The 18441-nt window shown below is 40.7% G+C and overlaps 1 protein-coding gene across 6 annotated transcripts; it reads left to right on the top strand.

Moving 5' to 3' along the window:
• Nucleotides 1-611: 611 nt before the first annotated feature.
• On the top strand, nt 612-14933 carry Golga7 (golgin A7). Of its 6 annotated transcripts, none has more exons than XM_027395303.2 (6): nt 612-630; nt 891-1023; nt 6152-6304; nt 10178-10279; nt 11438-11500; nt 13597-14926. In XM_027395303.2, the coding sequence occupies exons 2-5, from the start codon at nt 913-915 to the stop codon at nt 11483-11485; spliced, it is 414 nt and encodes a 137-aa protein (XP_027251104.1). In that variant the 5' UTR covers nt 612-630; nt 891-912; the 3' UTR covers nt 11486-11500; nt 13597-14926. The 6 variants fall into 6 exon arrangements, 4 of the variants coding, with proteins under 4 accessions (XP_027251104.1, XP_027251103.1, XP_027251105.1 ...); XM_027395302.2 differs by having other exon boundaries at nt 617-681; XM_035452551.1 differs by lacking the exon at nt 612-630 and adding an exon at nt 792-810.
• Nucleotides 14934-18441: the final 3508 nt, after the last annotated feature.

Here is an 18441-nt window from a genome sequence, read left to right on the forward strand (position 1 = left end):
GGGGGGGGACGCGAAAAATGGATAGGAGATAATAGTAAAGCCGGGACCAATGCGAGAACTGTAGGTCCAGTCTGGTCGCCTAAACCGGCGTAGCTGTGCAAGCAGGTCTTAGGGATGAAGAGCCAACACCTCAAGGAGGAGTTGGAGGGATGAGTGAGAATGCAGACCAGAAAGATTATCCTCCTCCCTCGAGCTCAGGAGTGTACCAAGGGCCAAACGCATCCCCACTAGTCTGCTTTGTAGTCATAAACGCATGTCAACAGTTTGTGTGTGAGGGATTTGGAGAGTGATGGCTGTTTTTGTTTTTGTTGCGGTTTCGGTTTGAAGGCGTTGACGTGGCACAAATGAAAGCTGGCACTCACAGCCAAGAAGGAATCTACTCCTGTGACCAGAAACTACCTCACCACAACCGGGAATCCTGCGTCTCAAACCCCAGTATCTTTCCCTCAACTCCATCTTCTTCCGCCCGGAAGCGCTTCAACCGCCTACAGGAGGAGAACCCTCTTGCCAGCCACGGCGCACCTCACCGCAGCGCGCAGCCGCGGAAGGCTCGCTTTGCGGCCGGAGGGGCGGGGCGTAAGCGTGTGGCGCAGAATGAGCTTAGGAGCGGCAAGGCTTTTGCGATAGGACGTAAGTGACGGCGAAGGTGGTGCGACAGCTGCTGGAGGGCCGAGGAGGCGGGTTTGTGTTTCCAGGGCCGAACCAGGATGAGGGGGGGCGCGGGTCCTGGGCTTGGGTAGCTGGAGGCCCTCAGCTACAGCCATGAGTGAAGGGGAGCGGCGAGGCGGAGGCCGTGGGCATCTTTGGGCGGTGGGTGGCTCCGAAGGGCTGGCAGGGCCGAGAGCCGGCTCCAGGCCGGGAATCTGACCGTGTCTTCCCCGAACTCGCAGAGCGGCGGGTCCTGTCCTCGCCATGAGGCCGCAGCAGGCGCCGGTGTCCGGGAAGGTGTTCATTCAGCGAGACTACAGCAGCGGCACACGCTGCCAGTTCCAGACCAAGTTCCCCGCGGAGCTGGAGAACAGGGTACGTACGCAGCCTGGCTCCCTGCACCTGCCCTGGGGAGGGAGAGTCAGTGGAGCCGGAGGGGGTGTAGGTTTGCCATCCCACCCGCTGTCTGGTGGTTCTGGGGAGCAGCACACCTCCAGATTCATAGCATATCCGTATGGCAAAAGCTGTACGAAGAAGGTTTGGTCTAGTGTTTGGAGAAGGATTGCGAAGGCCAATGCTCACTCATACTACAGAGATCTTAAAGAACTTTAAGATACACGCTGCTTTCTGTCTACTCAGGAGTGTCCAGTCCTTAACAAGATACACACGCGCACACACACGGTTGTTGACTCCTTGATGAGGTGCTAATTCCTGACACTCCAGGCCACCTCATACAGCCTGTGGTAACCTGTATCCTACTGCCGTTCCACACAAAAGAAAACGTCATCATTCTCATGACTGATGTCTGTGGTCACCGTGCTCGATCATCCTGTTCAGCCGAAAGGGTTTATTAGTGATGTGCCTGGTAGGCCACACAGGCCTTCTTGGAACCCTAAAAACGTACATGGGCCTGGGCAGGAACGACGACTAAGGAACTTGTAGTGAGCTCTTCACTCCCAGTCGTAATCACTGGGAGCTTCCTGTTTGCCTTGCTTATCACAACTGTCACCAGGGTATAGGGCCTTTGGGTAGCCTTGAAAACAAAGATGGATTTGTTTCCCATTCCTTCAGATTTAACAACACCCAAAAGTCTATCCTACTTTAAAAGTTAATGCAGAGAGCCTGTGTCTACCCAGTGCGATTCTTTTGTTCTTCGGCCTTATTACTCACTTTCTGTTTCCGGTTTAGAAGGCAGTCTCTGAAAACTGAGCTAGGAGGATGAGGAACTTGGAGGTAACTAAGCGTGGTGTGTGTGTGGGGCTAAGAAATGCTGGCCATGGACTAGGTGGGTGGAGATGAGTGTCTACTAGAGAAACATGTCCCAGCCTTTTAAAATCAATTTGTTGTGTTCTAGGCTGGGTATGTAGCTCAGTGCTAGAGCCTGCTCTTAACTGGTTGAGGGCTCAGGGTTCTATCCCCAGCACTAAATAGTCAGACCTGTCATTCCAACTAGTAGGGACCCTAAGACAGGAAGGTGGCAAGTTCAAGGTCAGCCTCAGCAGCTTGAGGATCCCCTGCTCCAAAATAGCTTGAAAGAGGTGGGGATCCTGATGACATAATTCAGTGGCAGATCACTTATCCAGCATGTGTGAGGCTCTGGTTTCCATCCCCAGTACTGGCTGATTATTAGTGTTGGAAAATCATTGATTAGTTACCTTTTTCTTAAGTTTGATTTATGCCCATAGGCAAGTTAGTGGCCCAGTTGCCTTTTTGTTTGTTTGTTTGTTTTTATCTGCAAATTAAAGATCAAACAAAGTTTGAAAAGATACGATATAAATAGGATATGGCCATGAACAACTGGGTACCAGAGGCAGGATTCTGGTTATAGACCAGTATGAACTGCATAACAAGACTCTGTCTCACAGTGAGTGAGAAATGAGAGGGTAGTGTGATTTTGATTTACTTGTTGTGAAACGCCATTTAAATACCTTTGTTTGCTAGTTTAAAAGTCAAACTTCTCGGGGCTGGAGAGATGGCTCAGTGGTTAAGAGCTCTGACTGCTCTTCCAGAGGTCTTGAGTTCAATTCCCAGCAACCGCATGGTAGCTCACAACCATCGGTTATAAGATCTGGTGCCCTCTTCTGGTGTGCAGATATACATGGAAGCAGAATGTTGTATACATAATAAATAAATAAAGTCTTAAAAAAAAAATCTGACTTCTCTATTGAGCCAGACACCTGTTTGCAAAATCAGGCATAGCCTTTTTCTATGGTAGAACCTTTCTTATTTAAATAACAAGATGTAGTCACATTACCCCTCATATTATTAAGGAAATTGGTGTTGCTAAATTCTGGCATCCAAAAATGGTTCTTCTTTGACTTTGATAACCCCAGAATTGCTTGTGGTACTGAGCACTGTACAGAATGTGCCTTTGACTTTTTAGTGTGTGAGTTAAACACTTGTTTATATCTTAACCACTTGGAAGAGCTTTATGTGTGTATGTTGATGATACGTTTTAAGTTTTCTTTACTTTGTGTGATGGGAAAGGTTTACTTCTCTACTAACTTAAAAATACTACTGATTGCTCTACCAGTAGGCCTGATTTCATTCTGTGGGAATATCACACTGGGCAGCTAAATAGAGAAAGGAACTAAGACACAAATGTAGTATATTATATTAAAAAAAATGCATGCATGCTGTTTAAGAGTGCAAATAATTGTGTCAGTTAACAAGTGTACTTCCCCCTGCCTAGTGGAATGTGATGCTTTGATAACTATGTACTTAGTTGCCTCGGTAGTTCTTCAAATGAAGCTTTGTTGACATTTTAGCCAAGATGCAAATGTTTTAGTCACCCTTGGTCTTCTGGATAGAAGAAAATCCAAATGAACTGTAGTAGAGACAAATTCTACTTGATCTAGTCAGCAGAAATAGCCTTGACATGCCATCTTATATTTGTTATCACTTTAGGCTTCAGCAGTGTGTACTTTAGCAAGAACAAATCTTTTGAGAAAATAATCCCCATTTCCATTCTGAATGGTGTTTATTGGGCCATATTTTTGTATTTGGTTCCATTTTTGCTTATCTCCAATTTCCAAAACAGTTTCTAAATCAATATCCAAAGATCTTAGGACTAATGACCATCTTAATGAGCTTAGACATAACAGATTTTAAGAACTCCTGAATTTGTTCTTTGAAGCTTAAGTACAGTTGTATGTCACTTCATGACACTGAAATATATCACTGAGGAAGTTTTGTTATGCTAACCATATACTTACACAAACATTAAGTATATGAAAATAGGAATGCTGTGCAAAAGAACACTGAAAACGATAGTATAGCATATATATAGAGAGCATAGCCTTGTCACTTAAGCTGTTGCTGCTGCTGGCATATTTATAAATAGGAGTACAATCCAGAACACTGAAAATGATTGTATCGATTATATGTAGTAGATCAGTGACATAATCACTTATTACCATTGCTAAGTATTGGTTGCATGTGCTGTGCTTATGAAGGTTGGAAGTTTAGGTTTATTTATACTGATATTACCACAGAGGGGGGAGGGATACATTGAGCTGCTAGGCAGTCACTAGGTAGTAAGAATTTTCAGCTCCATAATAATCTTGTGGGGGCCACTGTCTTTATGCACTCTAGGAGCCCAGAGCAGTATGGATCCCATAATTGTTAACACTGTTTGTTCTCCTGCTCCCATCTATGCCCCCATCACACTCTTAAATTAACTTTTAAAATCACATGTGCTGTGTTATGTACAGGAATTAAGGTTGGAGCCCAGGGCTTCATACATGCTAAGTAAATGCTCGACCACTGAAAACTCAAAATTCTTTTGTCATCTGCTTTTAAGACCACTTTATTCCTTCTTGTCTTCTTGGCTTTAAAGAGAATCACTGACTTCAGATTTTGTTTATTAAACCGGCTTATGATTTGCCTCCATTTTGAAAACCATGGTACTCTCAGAATAATTAGTATTTCTAGTCCAAGGGGCAGTTCAAATCTGGAAGAAATAAGGTAATCCTGGGTTTGATTTTATTCTTTTGAATCATTGTATATAAGAAATGCAAACAATTTAAAAGAATTTATCAGATCGTAACATTGTAGATAAATGAAGTAAACGTGAAACTTAGACTGTTAAATGCTCACTAGCTACCTGATGGGTTAGTTTAGGCTTATCCCTGAGCTGTTCTGAGTATCTTTTCAGGGTAGGAGCACCAAGGCTTAGGTCTTCAGTGACCAGTCTTAATTTTTTTGGTGATGTGTTTCAAGACAGGGTCTTACTATGTAGCTCTGGCTGTACTGGAATTCACTATAGGGACCAGGCTGGCCTTAAAGTCACAGAGATCTGCCTGACTCTACCTCCCAAGTGCTTCCATTAAAGGTGTGCGCCCCTGTGCCCAGCTGTCAGTGAACTTGGAGAAACGCTGCCCCTCTCTCCCTCTCTCAATGTCTTGGCTTCTGACCTAAGAGACTTAGGAGCGCAAGGACTCAATCATAAAGCACCATCTGCTCTCAGATTATTCTCCTGCACCGGGTGTATGGCTTGCTGACGAGTGCTTGCCCAGCATGTTTGAGGCCCTGGCTCAAAGTAATAATGTCCGATGAAATGCTCTACTAATGAATGGGCCTAAAACTCTAGGATAAAATATAGAAATTTGAAGTGTACAGAACATTGTTAGAAGAAGAAGGTAAAAACAATCTAGGGCTGGAGAGACAACTCAGTTTTTAGAGTAGTTGCTTCAAAAAAGGAGCCTGAGAAAACAACATTTGGTCACTCTACTTAATAAACACTCTTGCCCTTTTTCCTAGTAAATTCAGTAAGCAGATGCTTGTTTTAAGATTGCATACTCCAAGCAGTTATATTAATGACATGGGTCCAGATTTAATCACATAAGAGGTTGTTTGCCTTGACTTTGGGGGGTCCTTTTTAGACAAGGTCTCATGAGCCCAGGCTGATCTCAGCATTTACTGTAAAGCTATTATCTTAGTTACTACTGTTCTATTATTGTGAAAAGACACATGACGAAGGCAACTTATAAAAGAAAGTATCTAATTATGGACTTGCTTACAGTTTCAGTGGGTGAATGGACCCCATGACCATCATAGTAGGGGACATGGCAACAGGCAGGCATGGCACTGCAGTAGCTGAGAGCTTACATCTGATCCACAAATTGGAAACAGAGAATGAGCTAACTGGAGTGGCAAGAGTCTTTTGAAATCTCAGTGCTCACCCCCAGTGACACACCTTCTTCAACAAGGCCACACCTTCTAATCCTTAGCAAACAGTACCACAGCTGGGCACCAGGCATTCAAACATGAACCTGTGGGGGCCATTCTCATTCAAATCAGTACAGCCAAGAGTGACCTTGTACTACTGCTCCTCCTGCCTTGGCATCCTATATTCTGGGATCACAGTGTATACTACCTGGTCTGTTTCTTGTCTTTTAAATTTAGAATATTGTCAAAACAATAAGATGAATTTGTGGTAGCAAACAATGAGTTGACCATCTTTGCTTCTAAAACTTAATTTTAAATTCTTTCCTCCCCACAGATTGATAGACAGCAGTTTGAAGAAACAGTTCGAACTCTAAATAATCTTTACGCAGAAGCAGAGAAGCTTGGGGGCCAGTCATATCTTGAAGGCTGCTTGGCTTGTTTAACAGCATATACCATCTTCTTATGCATGGAAACTCATTATGAGAAGGTATGGCTACATTTATGTTCAGAATCTCTAAAAATCTTGAAAGAAGATGAGTTTTTGTATAGTAACAGTTGCTTTAAACTTTAGAAGCATGGATAATAATAACTGAGATTTGTTACTGCTCCTGTGTCTAGGACACATGGGAGTGAGGCCTAAAAGTGTTTCAGAACAGGTTAAAATGTGTATCTCTGCTTGGAGTAACAGGTCAGTGTTGAGACTCCACATGTAAAGTGGATATAGAAATTCTGCGTGTCTTCATTATCTCCAGTTATTGTCCATCTTGAGTTCTTTTTCCTCTCTCAGCTGCCTACCAGATCTAGAGTTGCTGGTGCCAACTTAAGGGGCTCAGAATACAAACGTCCCATCTCCCCGTCCTGTTTAGGGGTACCCTACCTTTTTAGCCTGTCTTTAGGTGTGAGAACTGAAGAAGGAAACAGTCAATTGTAAAGAACTGCAGTGTTTTCTGTTTTCCCATTTGTTAAAGTGTCATGATGTTCTCTGCCATCTTCTCTGTTGCTGCCCCTCCATCTCACTCCTAGACTAGACATCTTACTTGTCTCTCCATGTTCTTTGCTTTTCCTTGCCTACCTTCCACTGTCTTTATAAAACACAGCCTTACTTCATTGCCACTCCTAAGTCAGTGGCCTTCATCCTTCTCTGGTTGTGGCTGGGTCAGGCAAGATCCTCCTGAAGCTGATGTTAGGTCACCTTTCTAGCTGTCTGCCACACCCTTCCTTCACTTGTTTTAATAGTGGACTTGGTTAGTATTCAGTTGAACGGTAGAGTAGCTCTGTGGTTCTCATCACCTCCAGTGGCTGTTTTTTTCCATTTCCAGCTTCCATAGTCCCGTTTCCTGTTCCTGTCCAACTTTACTTCACTCTCAGAATCAGATTATCTTTCTCTTGTGTCCTGATAACATTTAAATGGTTCTTGTTCATTTTCTGGCATTAACAATGCATCACTGTGGAATATAGAGATACTCGTCCTCATCATTTTTTCTCTTCAACTACAGGTATTGCCTTAACATTTTTGTTATTCATTATAATGCCTAAACCATGTTTTGGCTATATTGGGCACTCCTTGAATGTGTGTTAAATAAATAATTATGTTACCACAGTAAACTCCAAACATGCCTATAAATTCTTACAGTGTTTACAGAATGAAATCCTTCTGTGTCCAGCTTCTGCATGAGTTCTGGGGATCTGAACTCAGGTCATTAGGCTTACACAGCAAACCGTCCCCCCAACCACCATGTCCTTTAGTTCTCTATCAAAAGGTAGGATTGAATCATTTAGACTTTGGTGTTTTAAATACTGAAGTTTCTTAGTCTACGAACAGTAATCCAAATATAATGCTTATACTTTATCATGTGGATAGAATTTTTTGAAATTGTCAATAATCCTTTTAAAATTTGCTTGAACAGTTATACACTTTGTTGCTTAAAATATGCTATTTATTGATTTTTCAGGGAAGATAGAGACATTAGTGTTATTTCTCCATTGTTTCTATCTGTTAGAATTAGAGAACAATTGAGCTTGTAGAAGGTTCTCTTCACTGTCTGCTTTGTTTACCAGCTAGAAAGCATTGCTTCTGCTTGTGGGTTGTAATTAGAAGGACACTTGAATATTTGCTGAAAAAAAGGAGATTCTGATCTCCACTCAGCCTGGCTCATGCTCTCTCTCTAGCAGCCTATTTGCAGTGTCACATTCTTAGGAAGAACAGTTGTCTATTCTGGAGGTTCAATTATGGTCATGTTTCATTTTGTAAATGTTATACTAGTTTGTATTGAGTGTTTGGAAATAAAGTAATTTTGTTAAATATTGTGGTTTGTTTTAACATTGATTTAAAGTGTAAGAATCAGTGAGATGGCTCAATGGATAGAGGAACTTGTGTGTAGGTCTGATGACCTGAGTTTGAGCTTTAGAATCTACAGGGTGACAGGAGAGAAATGACTCCCGATAGTTGTGCTATGGCCTTCACACATGTGTCCTGGCCAGGCACACACTTATATACACACACACATAAAAATTAATTTAAGCATGAATAAAATGTCTTATTAAGGTCTCTTGGGACAAAAGTACCAGGTACAGTTTGGGATGGCTACCCACCCATATAAACAGCTTACCGATACTAGGAATGAAGAGTCCAAAAGCAACTTGTATTGCCTTCTCTAAAATAGTGTAAGAAGATTTGGGAGAGAGAGAATAAATTATTTCATTTCTGAACAGGTGCACAGAAATAATAGTACTGAAGGTTAAACAGAAACTTTACCCAACAAATTGTGCTTGAATCAAATAAAGGAATGAATTCTATTTCCTTGCTAGTAATCTGTGTCCAAGGAGGAAAGCTGTTTTACTGGGATCAGTTCTTAAAAGCCGTCTGTGCACACAATTCTGTGTTCCCTCTAAGGTTAATGGACTGGGGCTAAGGGAGACTTGGCCTCCAGTTTCCCATTCTGGGTTGAGGTAAAGAAATTAGAAGATGATTGAATGTCCTAAGTGGAACTCCTTTATGGACTGCTTCCTTCCACTCATTAATTTAGAGTGATTGACAGACTCCGAAGATAATGCCTGTGGGCTTGCTCATAATGACCAAGCAGAGCTCACATTCTTCAGAGCTGAAAATAAGACAGTGGTATACACAGTGCTGCAGGTAGTTAGGTTTAAAAATTGTTACTTTTCGAAATAGCCTTTTAAATGTACTAAATAAATAATCATGTAGATTGCTTGTTCAATGTGTCCACACCGTTTTTAAAAAGTAATAAACCTGAGATTATATTACCCCCAGAGATAGAATCTAAATATATATATATATATATATATATATATATATATATATTTCTTCAATAAGAAAACTATTCAAACCACAGTAGAACTTTATATTTTAAGTTACTTTATACTAAAATATCTCTATTGTAACATCTGTCTCCTTTGTTCCCTTTCCTGGTACATCTGTACACTTAGGCTTGGCATCCAGTGCTGTTTTGTTTTCATGCGTTGCTTTTCCTTTTTACTGTAACCTCATCATTTGCTCTATTGTGTATCTAAGGAAGTGCTGGGTAATTTAAGACTAAATCATAGTTCCTTAGACTGCTAAAGCCAGAAAGGGGTTCTGATGACTTTGAGCCTGAAGTAAAACATGTAGCCCCTTGACTTAAACTAAAGCCATTAAGACATATTTTCTCACTCTCTCAGAATTGACTGTTTCTCAGGGTTCCTTTGTGTCCTGTCTGGGTTTTGTCTACATTTGTTTTGACTTTTACAAGCTTAATACTAAATTTATAATTTGAAGTTCCTGTCTAGGAAACAAGAACAAACTGCAGAGTATCAATGTATGCAAACATAGGAATGATTCGAGACACCTGTGATGAGAACCCCCTCCCCCCACAGCTCAAGTCTGTGTGTCTATGTGCTTTACAAAGGAAATGAACCTCCCAGGAGCGTGACAGAGCTCCCTTTGTTATAGGCCAAGCTGTTGCTTTAAATGGCTGAAAATACAGAAAGGAGAACAATGGTTCTTGAGCAGGAAGTTCTTACACAACAAGAATGGTCCTTCATATTAGAAGAGGTCATATTAGCTGATGACACTTTGAGTAGTAGAAGGAAAACTGTGTATATAAGCATTTCCCTGTGTCCAGGACTAGGTGATCGGGTTAGGAGATGGTTCTCACTGTATTTGTGTACATTTGCCCTGCACTGATATCCAAAACACTGGACACACTGTGTCTTTTGTGCAGTGGATAAGAGCCACATAACAGACTCTGCTCTGCCTTGTAAATGACTTGCATTGAAAACCAGCTCACTGTCTGTGTAATTCTGAGATCTAGCTAACACTTCAATGAAATCTGTAAAAAGCTGTGATGTTTCCTTCTGACAGGTCCTGAAGAAAGTCTCCAAATACATTCAAGAACAGAATGAGAAGATATATGCTCCCCAAGGCCTCCTCCTAACAGACCCCATTGAGAGAGGACTCCGAGTTGTATCTTTTTAGTGCAGATCAGAAGGTCTAAATATCTATAAAAAGGAAATTATAATGGTACTGTTTGGCCTTGGCCAGAGAGAATTTAACTCCTACCCCTTCTTATGTGCATTCATAATATTTGTGTGAATTATATACTATAAGCATCCCTTTGCCAGCATGTTTTCTTAAAGCACATTTCTCTGAGCTTGGCATTGTACGGGTCTCTGAATTGTTTAGTATTCTGGTTACTGTCTTTCTTGGATCTGATGGTGTCTTATGGTAATAAGCTTGTAAGCGTAGCATATCTCAGCTGCAGACACTAGCAGCCTGGAGCCCCTTTGAAATGTGTGGTGAGATTTGTCATCAAAATGAATTGCAGTCCACAGGTTCATCTGACTAGTTGAAGTCAGTTACAGCTGCCAGATATGTAATTCACCTTTGACATACTGTCTCTATTTTCAGAGACAATAGGCCTTGAGTAATCACTAAGTAGATTTGGTAAATAAAATCGCAAAACCTCATTTACTTGATAAATGAAGTAATGGCTAAATAGTTTTTACCTATTCACATCATCCTAGGCTGTGTGCAGTTGATAACATTAGAGTTTTGTTTTATTCTGCAGCAATGGCTCTTTTAGGGGTCACAAACCCTCTCCATGAAAACACTTTCATATAATTTCAGGGTATTTTTGTGCTCCTGAATTTCTATGAGTTCTTAAGTTGCAAATCTCCTGGTTACAAAAATATTTTCCAGGGGCTGGAGATTTGGCTCAGCTGTTTGGCGGGGAACTCAGGTTTGATTCCCAGCACCCATGTGGCAGCTGACATCCATAACTCTATTTCCAGGGTATCAGACACCCCTTCTGACCTTCATGATGGGCACTGCACAGGCTTCATGTGTGTACATACATGCAGGCAGAACATACACATAAATAAGTGTTAAAAAAAAACTTTGCCGATTCTTTTTAAAACTAGTGTTTTCTCAAATCATCGAAGATAATTAAAACTTTATGCAAAGCAGAAAAAGAATGTTTAACTGAAGTAGAAAGACATTTAATGATTTAAAGATAAGCAAAACAGAATCTGCACAAAGCAAACTGTGCACATCATCTTGCTGTTGTCTGTCCCCTTCATGTGTTACAGTCTAGTGTGTTTTCTTAACGGCCATGCTGTTTAGATTGAAATCACCATCTATGAAGACAGAGGTGTGAGCAGTGGAAGATAAACCATAGAATTTAAGGTGAATATGACATCACATGGTGTATATGCTCTTTTAAAATCTCTAATTATGCATGACTTTTTCCCCTACTTGGTAAATAACAGACTAAATCATGTAGGGTACTCTACTCATTGTATAAGCTTCAGCTAATCGCCGGTTCACTTTGTATTTTAAATGTGTATGTAACCCAAAATTGACTTGATTATACGCTTTAATTTTTATTTTTTTCCCTCTGTTACCCTAAGACTGGTTGTTATTCAGAGAGGAGTTTGTTTGACTTGTTTAATACTTGAGCTGTCCTAGCCTCCTAAGTGTCAAGTGTCTGCCTGTGTTCCTTGACTTTAAGGAAGTCCAGGGACATTCCAGGGGGAACATGGCTTCAGAACTTTTTGGAAGAAACTTTACATGGAGGGTACAACATAAATGTCATTCCTTAATATTCTTGTATATCCAGTGATACCCTTTAGTAAATAGGAACAAATTAGTTACAGTAATAAAACCTGTCCGATATTGTTGAGCCTGTCCTTCTATCTGTCCAGTTCTGTAAAGGACAGAGTGGTATTTTACTGCTCCATCCATGTCAGTTATAGTTCTGCTGCACTTCACAGGGGTCTGCTCCTGACAAACAGAGCATACAAAGCACACATATCTTCAAGGGCAACAAAACTAGCAGATGCCATTTGTGGGCTCCTACTCTCCTGGGTATTGTACTTCTGAATATCACAAGTGTGCACTTCAGATGAGCAAACTGAGATAAATAGACTAGTGATCAAGGTCACACAGCTAACAAGTTTTGGATGAGCTCAAGGCTGATTAACCACAAAGGCCCGTTCTAGACCATGTTTTGTCTCAGCGTTTGCAGCAACAGAAACACAGAAAGGGCAGATTATGGGTGTTTTAATGTTAATCCCCCTTTCTTTTTTTCAGTAGCTTTTTAAAAAATCCATTTTGTCTCCTATTCATTTACTGAATCCTATAAATCAACATTCCAAAACTGTAGACTTTTAGCTATAGTTAATGTGTCACCTAAAGTTTTGAAAGTCAGGAGTCTAAATAATGACTGCCATATGTTTTATTTCTTTTGAAAGGCTTTGTTTTGAATACATGGCATTACTTGTCCATATATTTTCTCATGTATAATTTCCAATCTGATATTTCTCAGATGAACCACTGGGAACTCTGTGTGGTTTTTGTTATGTGCTGTTGGAATAAGTTTATCAGTTACAGCTGCATTGACTTTGCACAGCCCATTTGTTATGACTCCTTTTACTGTTACTGCTTTAAAAATGTTTTTCTGAGGTGTTGTAAAGTTGTAAGTAATTGTGTCCCAGAGTCTAATGTATCAATATTAAGATAAGAGTGACACTTTGAATTGGAAAAGATTTGCATTAGGAACTTCTCCATAGTTTTGTGGATGAAAATAGTTTTGTTCAATACAGTGTAGTTTTCAGACCTTGTGTTCCTTCATTCCAGGATCCAGTGAGGGTTAGGGTGTTAGAGAAGGACATTAAACCATAGGAATGGCTTACTTAGTTGGGCTATTTCTCTTAAACTCTACAGGGTGACTGTAATTTAAAGTATTATTAGATGGGAAATAATAGTGTATTTTGCCCTTCAGTTTTCTAATATCTTATGTCTATATTAGATACATATGTTTTCTCTCTAAGATCGTCTGTATTTAAGGATGATTAGGGGCAGGAGAGATGGTTCCACTATTAAAAGAGCTGGCTGCTCTTTCAGAGGACTCGGGTTCAATCACCAGTACTCCCTGGCCATAACTGTAACTCCAATTCAAAGAATCTGACGCTCTCTCCTGGCCTTTCTGGCACTTTGCATGGGTGGCACACAGATACATGTAGGCAAAACACTGGTACACATAAAATAAAGGTTAAAAAAAGAGATTAGATATAATTGCCAGCAGAATAAATTAGTGAGTGATAAAAGTAGCTGACATTTTTTTAACACTTAACGTGACAGACAACATGTTTTAAGTGATTAATCACCACAACTCTGCTAAACAGTTGGGTATTAGCACAGCTCATATAATTCGTAAGTGGTGGTTTTCAAGGTTATATTTAGCATTCCTTTCTAAAGTATTTACTTTTCACCTCTTACAGATCCCGCCTCCAGCTGGGACCTTCGTCTATCCACTGGCCAATGGCAAAGTGTCCCTACCTCCTCTCCAGAGCGTTATTCTCTTGTATCTGCTGCCAGAGCCACGGTGCCACACCTGGAGTGACTTCTTGTCACTCAGCATCCACTTCGTGTCTCCCAATTGTGTAGGACTCTGTAATTTTTGATTCGTTTCCAAGAAAATACAAGGAAGCATTCACTTTTTAAAATTCAAAGCCATTTAAATAATAAGCAGTTGGTCAGCTCAAGACAAAGTTTTTCTTAACTGACACCAGTATCAGTGGTTCTGTTCATTCCTTGGGACAGTTCCCTCGGTGGCTTTGTAATTCAACAAGTCATGTCTTAACGAAGTTACTCCCCCAGATTAGTGACAGGCTTTGAGGGTGTGTCACACCTGTGGTTTGGCTAATGCACCACCCAGATCTCCAAAAGCTGCCAATCTTGACATTCTAATCTCAAGATTGATTTCTGCTGTTCAATTTCAGAAACCGAAGCTCCCTGAGAGAATAATATATGTCATTTGTTTTAGTATTGCAGTTGTTATTAAAGCAGTATTTAATGCAATTCAGGTTATTTCTTTGAAAGCATTTATGTTAATGTGCATTACCTCGAAATGTGGGGAAGATGTTGTGTGTGTTGCTTGTTCATTACACAAATAAGTAAGCACAATAAGTAGATGCTCAGCCATCAGATATGCCTGTCCCTGCTCTGCCCCAAGTGTGTAATAAGCAAGTGTCCTAATAAGCAAGTGACATTTAACTCTAGTTTTGTTACAAATATAACTTAGGAGAAAAAGTTGATAGGAATTATACTCTATGTTGCTAATTTGTAACTACTCATAAACTGATTCATAGCCTCCTCACATACAGTATTCAGGGCACAGAAATCTTTTGATTGACTCGAGTAAGTTCTGGCTTCCACATTAAACTTGCAAGTTCAAGTCAATTTTTCCAGTTCTTTATCTCTATACTCTTAGTATTGGAATTTCTTATGTCCTTTCTTTTAGGAGTTTGAAAGCACTGTATTTGGGAGAAAGATAAGAAATCTAAGAAATGAACGAAGCAGTTAAAAGTTCAACTTTTAGAGATATTGTAGGTGCTAAATACTGGATTTAATCTTTCATATTTAATTTGTTTTCTGGGCCTTGTAGTTATTCAGTAAACCCCCATAGATCTGTGTAATAATTTAATTGTATAAACCTCATTTGTTCCTTTAAAGCCTATACTAGTCTGTCTGCCTTTTAAACTTGTTGCAATAACTTTGCTGAAATATTACCACGTTAGTAAAACTTTCTTAAATAAACTCTGTGTGTTTTACTTGATGTGATTTGATAAGGCAAATGGTGTGGCATTGTATTTGGAAGACAATGCTAGAGTAACATACAGCACATCTAAGTATTTTTAAGTGTGTGTGTGTGTGTGTGTGTGTGTGTGTGTGTGTGTGTGTGTGTGTGTGTGTGTGTTGCATGTGGGTGCAGTCATGGTATGCAAGTGGAGGTCAGTTTCTCCTTCTACCATGTGGACCCCAAAGATCAAACACAAATCATCAAGGTTGGTAACAAGGGACTTTACCCACTGAGCCATCTTATCCACCCTCATTTAATAGTTTCATTAGAAAATACTTGTCAGAACTATAATATCTTGGATCATCTGATGACCTTTAAAAAATAAGGTAGACTTACAGAGAATACAAAACAGGACTGGTGAGATGGCTCAGTGGGTAAGCACACTTGCCTCCAGCCTGACCACGTCAACTCAGTCTCAATGGAAGAAGAGAACCAATTCCACAAGTTGGAATTTGACCCCTACATGTATACTAGGCAGATACAGGCAAACAAAATTTTTTAAAAAGGATACAAAATACAGTCTATTCTGACATTTTACTGTGAGCTTATTTTCCTATAGGGAAATTTTACTTCTATTGAAATGAATAGACAGCAATATGTGTAGTTATGTATCTTCCAATGCACAAAACTTGAAAATGTAAAGATAGCAAATAGTTAATTCACATAGTATTTGCCCTTAGCAAGATAGAGGTTCTAGACTACCCACCTTCTGGGATACTGCAGGATATATATAGCTTGCTTTAAGATAAAATGGAGTTTTATGGGCCTGACAAGATGGCTCAGAGATGCCACCAAGCCTGACAACCCAAACTGGATCCCCAGGACTCACATGGTGAAAAAGAAACAGTCCAACAAATAGCCCTCTGACCTCTGCGTTTGCTTCGGTGGGACCACCCCTACTCATGCCAAATAATTACATTGTGTGAGGTTGCAGTTACCCAAGCAAGGATGGCTAGTCAACACTATATTCTACCTCAAGTACCTTGGAACAATTTTGTTAAGCGTGCTTACAGCCAAGAAGTACTATAGGAGGCTGGGAGCATAGCTTAATGGTAGAGCACTTGCCTACCATATATGAGATCCTAGGTTCAATCCATCATCACAAAAAAGAAAAAGACTCATAGGAACTTAATGACAAATTGGACTCAAGTGGTCCTTGTGCCTCAGCTGGAACTAGCATTCAGACACAGACCACCATGCCCAGGTTTCTTGTTTGTTTTACCATCTATGTAATGTAAGTATTGATCCTAGTAATCTGTTTAGCTGTGTTCTATTACTTCTTGACTTAATTCTAGCTGGGGTGTGGCTCTATAGTAGAGCTCTTTGCATGTATGAGGCCCTTGAGTTTAGGAGCAGACTGCTACAGAGAGAGACCTTCCAGGGTATGGGAGTGTCACAGAGTTGGTTTTGTTTTTTAAGAAAAAAAGAGACCTAAAAATGAATGCATTGGCTGCTAACCCTATTGTTCTTGATCATGTGTGTTCTCTCACCTCATATTTTCATTGGCAGAAAGTGAGCATAATTCATATTCAAAATGTTTTGGTAATTACTAATCGGCATCCACCAAATGTCTAGGAACTTATAACTAAAGGAGAACTCATACTCTGCTATGCAAAAGCTTGCAACAGATGCAACCCCCTTTCAGTGAAGAATTAGCATGTGCAATTCATCCACACCGTGTGCTTTTATGTAATCCAGTTCCTACTTTCATGGATGTTTGACAAATTGTATTTGACAAGCAACACTAGTGGGAGGAATCACACATAAGCCTCACATGTGTCAGACAAGTTCTCTGCTACTCTGAGCTACATCCCTGCCCCAGTAATATGTGTAATATTTTATCTTTTCAGTACTTTTGAAAATGTCTAGAAAATGCTCCCACAAAACTACTTGTATGTCAACAACTTTAATGTCAGGTATGGTGGCTAATCCCAGTAGAAGCCAGCAGATCTCTTGAGTTCTAGCCCACCTTGGTCTACAGAGCAAGTTCTAGGCCACCTAGGACAAAACAATTAGACTCAGGGTTACAGGGGTGGGACATACACAACAAACCACCTTGTGTATATCTATGTAAATTGCCATGTCCACAATGATCGCCACTCCCGGGAATGTTAAAGGCAAAGAGGGAGAGGAGGGGGCTGGAGAGATGGCTCAGAGGTTAAGAGCAGTGGCTGATCTTCCAGAGGTCCTGAGTTCAATTCCCAGCAACCACATGGTGGCTGACATCCATCTATAATGAGATCTAGTGCCCTCTTCTGGCCTGCAGGCATACGTGTAGGCAGAACAATGTATACATAAATAAATAAATAAATAAATAAATCTTTAAAAAAAAGGGGGGGGGAGAGGAAAGGAAAAGTGTGGGGAAGTACCTTTTCCTGGCTTACAAGTAAAATAAAAGAAAGTGTCCAGGGAAAAGCTGGGCTCCTCATTCAGTGTCAACGTCAAAAATGAAGCTCTCTAGCAGAGAAAAGCCCAGGATGATTCCAGCATTCACAGGGTCCCACAGGTCACATTCCAAGCTTATGTTTGAGCAGTTTCTAGAACGGCTTCTGTTTTCAGGATCATATACCAATAGCTAAGGCTGCTGACTCTTCTTTTAAAAGGTATAGGAAAACAACTTCATAACCAACTTAAGTATTTTCAACCAAAGTTCACTCTGGGAAACCAATGAGATTTTTGGGTGTATTAGTCAGGGTTTTCTAGGGTGCTGGGACTCACTGATTGGGTTAGTGACTGGCCCACAAATTCCAGGAATCTTTCCATCTCTGCCTGTAGAGTGCTGAGGTTACAAATGTATGCTGCCACACTCATTTATGTAAATTATGGTACTCAGGTCCTCCTGTTTACAAAGTAAACACTATACCAACTAAGTTATATCCCCAGACCTGTGATTTTTTTATCATAATACAGGTCATATCAGTCTAACAGCTTGCCTTCCTTTTTTTCCCTGTCTGCCAACATGGCATAGGAAATTTCCCTGTTCTCCGATCTAGAGACAAACAAATCTAGAACAGTCCAAAGTGACATTTTGCACAGAACAACACACATCAAAGAGGAAAGCATCAACAATTCAAAGAAATACTGGCAACCAGATAACAGAAATATTTATGTGTGTATATATGCATGCATATACAAACATGTAAACACGCATTCTTGCCTTCCTTCTCTTGCTGAATTAAAACAATTAGAGGAATTTGATGCAGTGGCCTAGGTGGGGTCTGAGAATCTGCGTTTCTCACGGGTCCCCAGATGATGGTGTAGCTGGGTGGTACGGAGTTGGGGAGGAAAGCATGCAAAGGAGAAGCAACCAATTTTCACAGATGGAAGCAGGCACCTGTACGGGTCGGCCGCAGAGAGGCAGTGTCAGCTTTCCTCGCTGTGTGGTGAGCGCCCCCACACGGCGAGTCAGGGCTGAGACTGCATTCCTTGCCTTCGCCTTCGCCTCCACCTTCCGGAAGTACGCTTTATGGCGCGGCGAGTGCCC

The sequence above is a fragment of the Cricetulus griseus genome (genome assembly GCF_003668045.3).
Source record: "Cricetulus griseus strain 17A/GY chromosome 1 unlocalized genomic scaffold, alternate assembly CriGri-PICRH-1.0 chr1_1, whole genome shotgun sequence".
In the NCBI taxonomy this organism is placed as follows: domain Eukaryota; kingdom Metazoa; phylum Chordata; class Mammalia; order Rodentia; family Cricetidae; genus Cricetulus; species Cricetulus griseus.

Bases quoted from the DNA above. Each gene is read 5' to 3' on its own strand.
- Golga7 (XM_027395303.2), top strand. From the start codon at position 913: ATGAGGCCGCAGCAGGCGCCGGTGTCCGGGAAGGTGTTCATTCAGCGA. The intron at 1,024-6,151 runs GTACGTACGCAG...TCCTCCCCACAG, and splicing joins CCGCGGAGCTGGAGAACAGG to ATTGATAGACAGCAGTTTGA. The intron at 10,280-11,437 runs GTATCTTTTTAG...CATGCTGTTTAG, and splicing joins TTGAGAGAGGACTCCGAGTT to ATTGAAATCACCATCTATGA.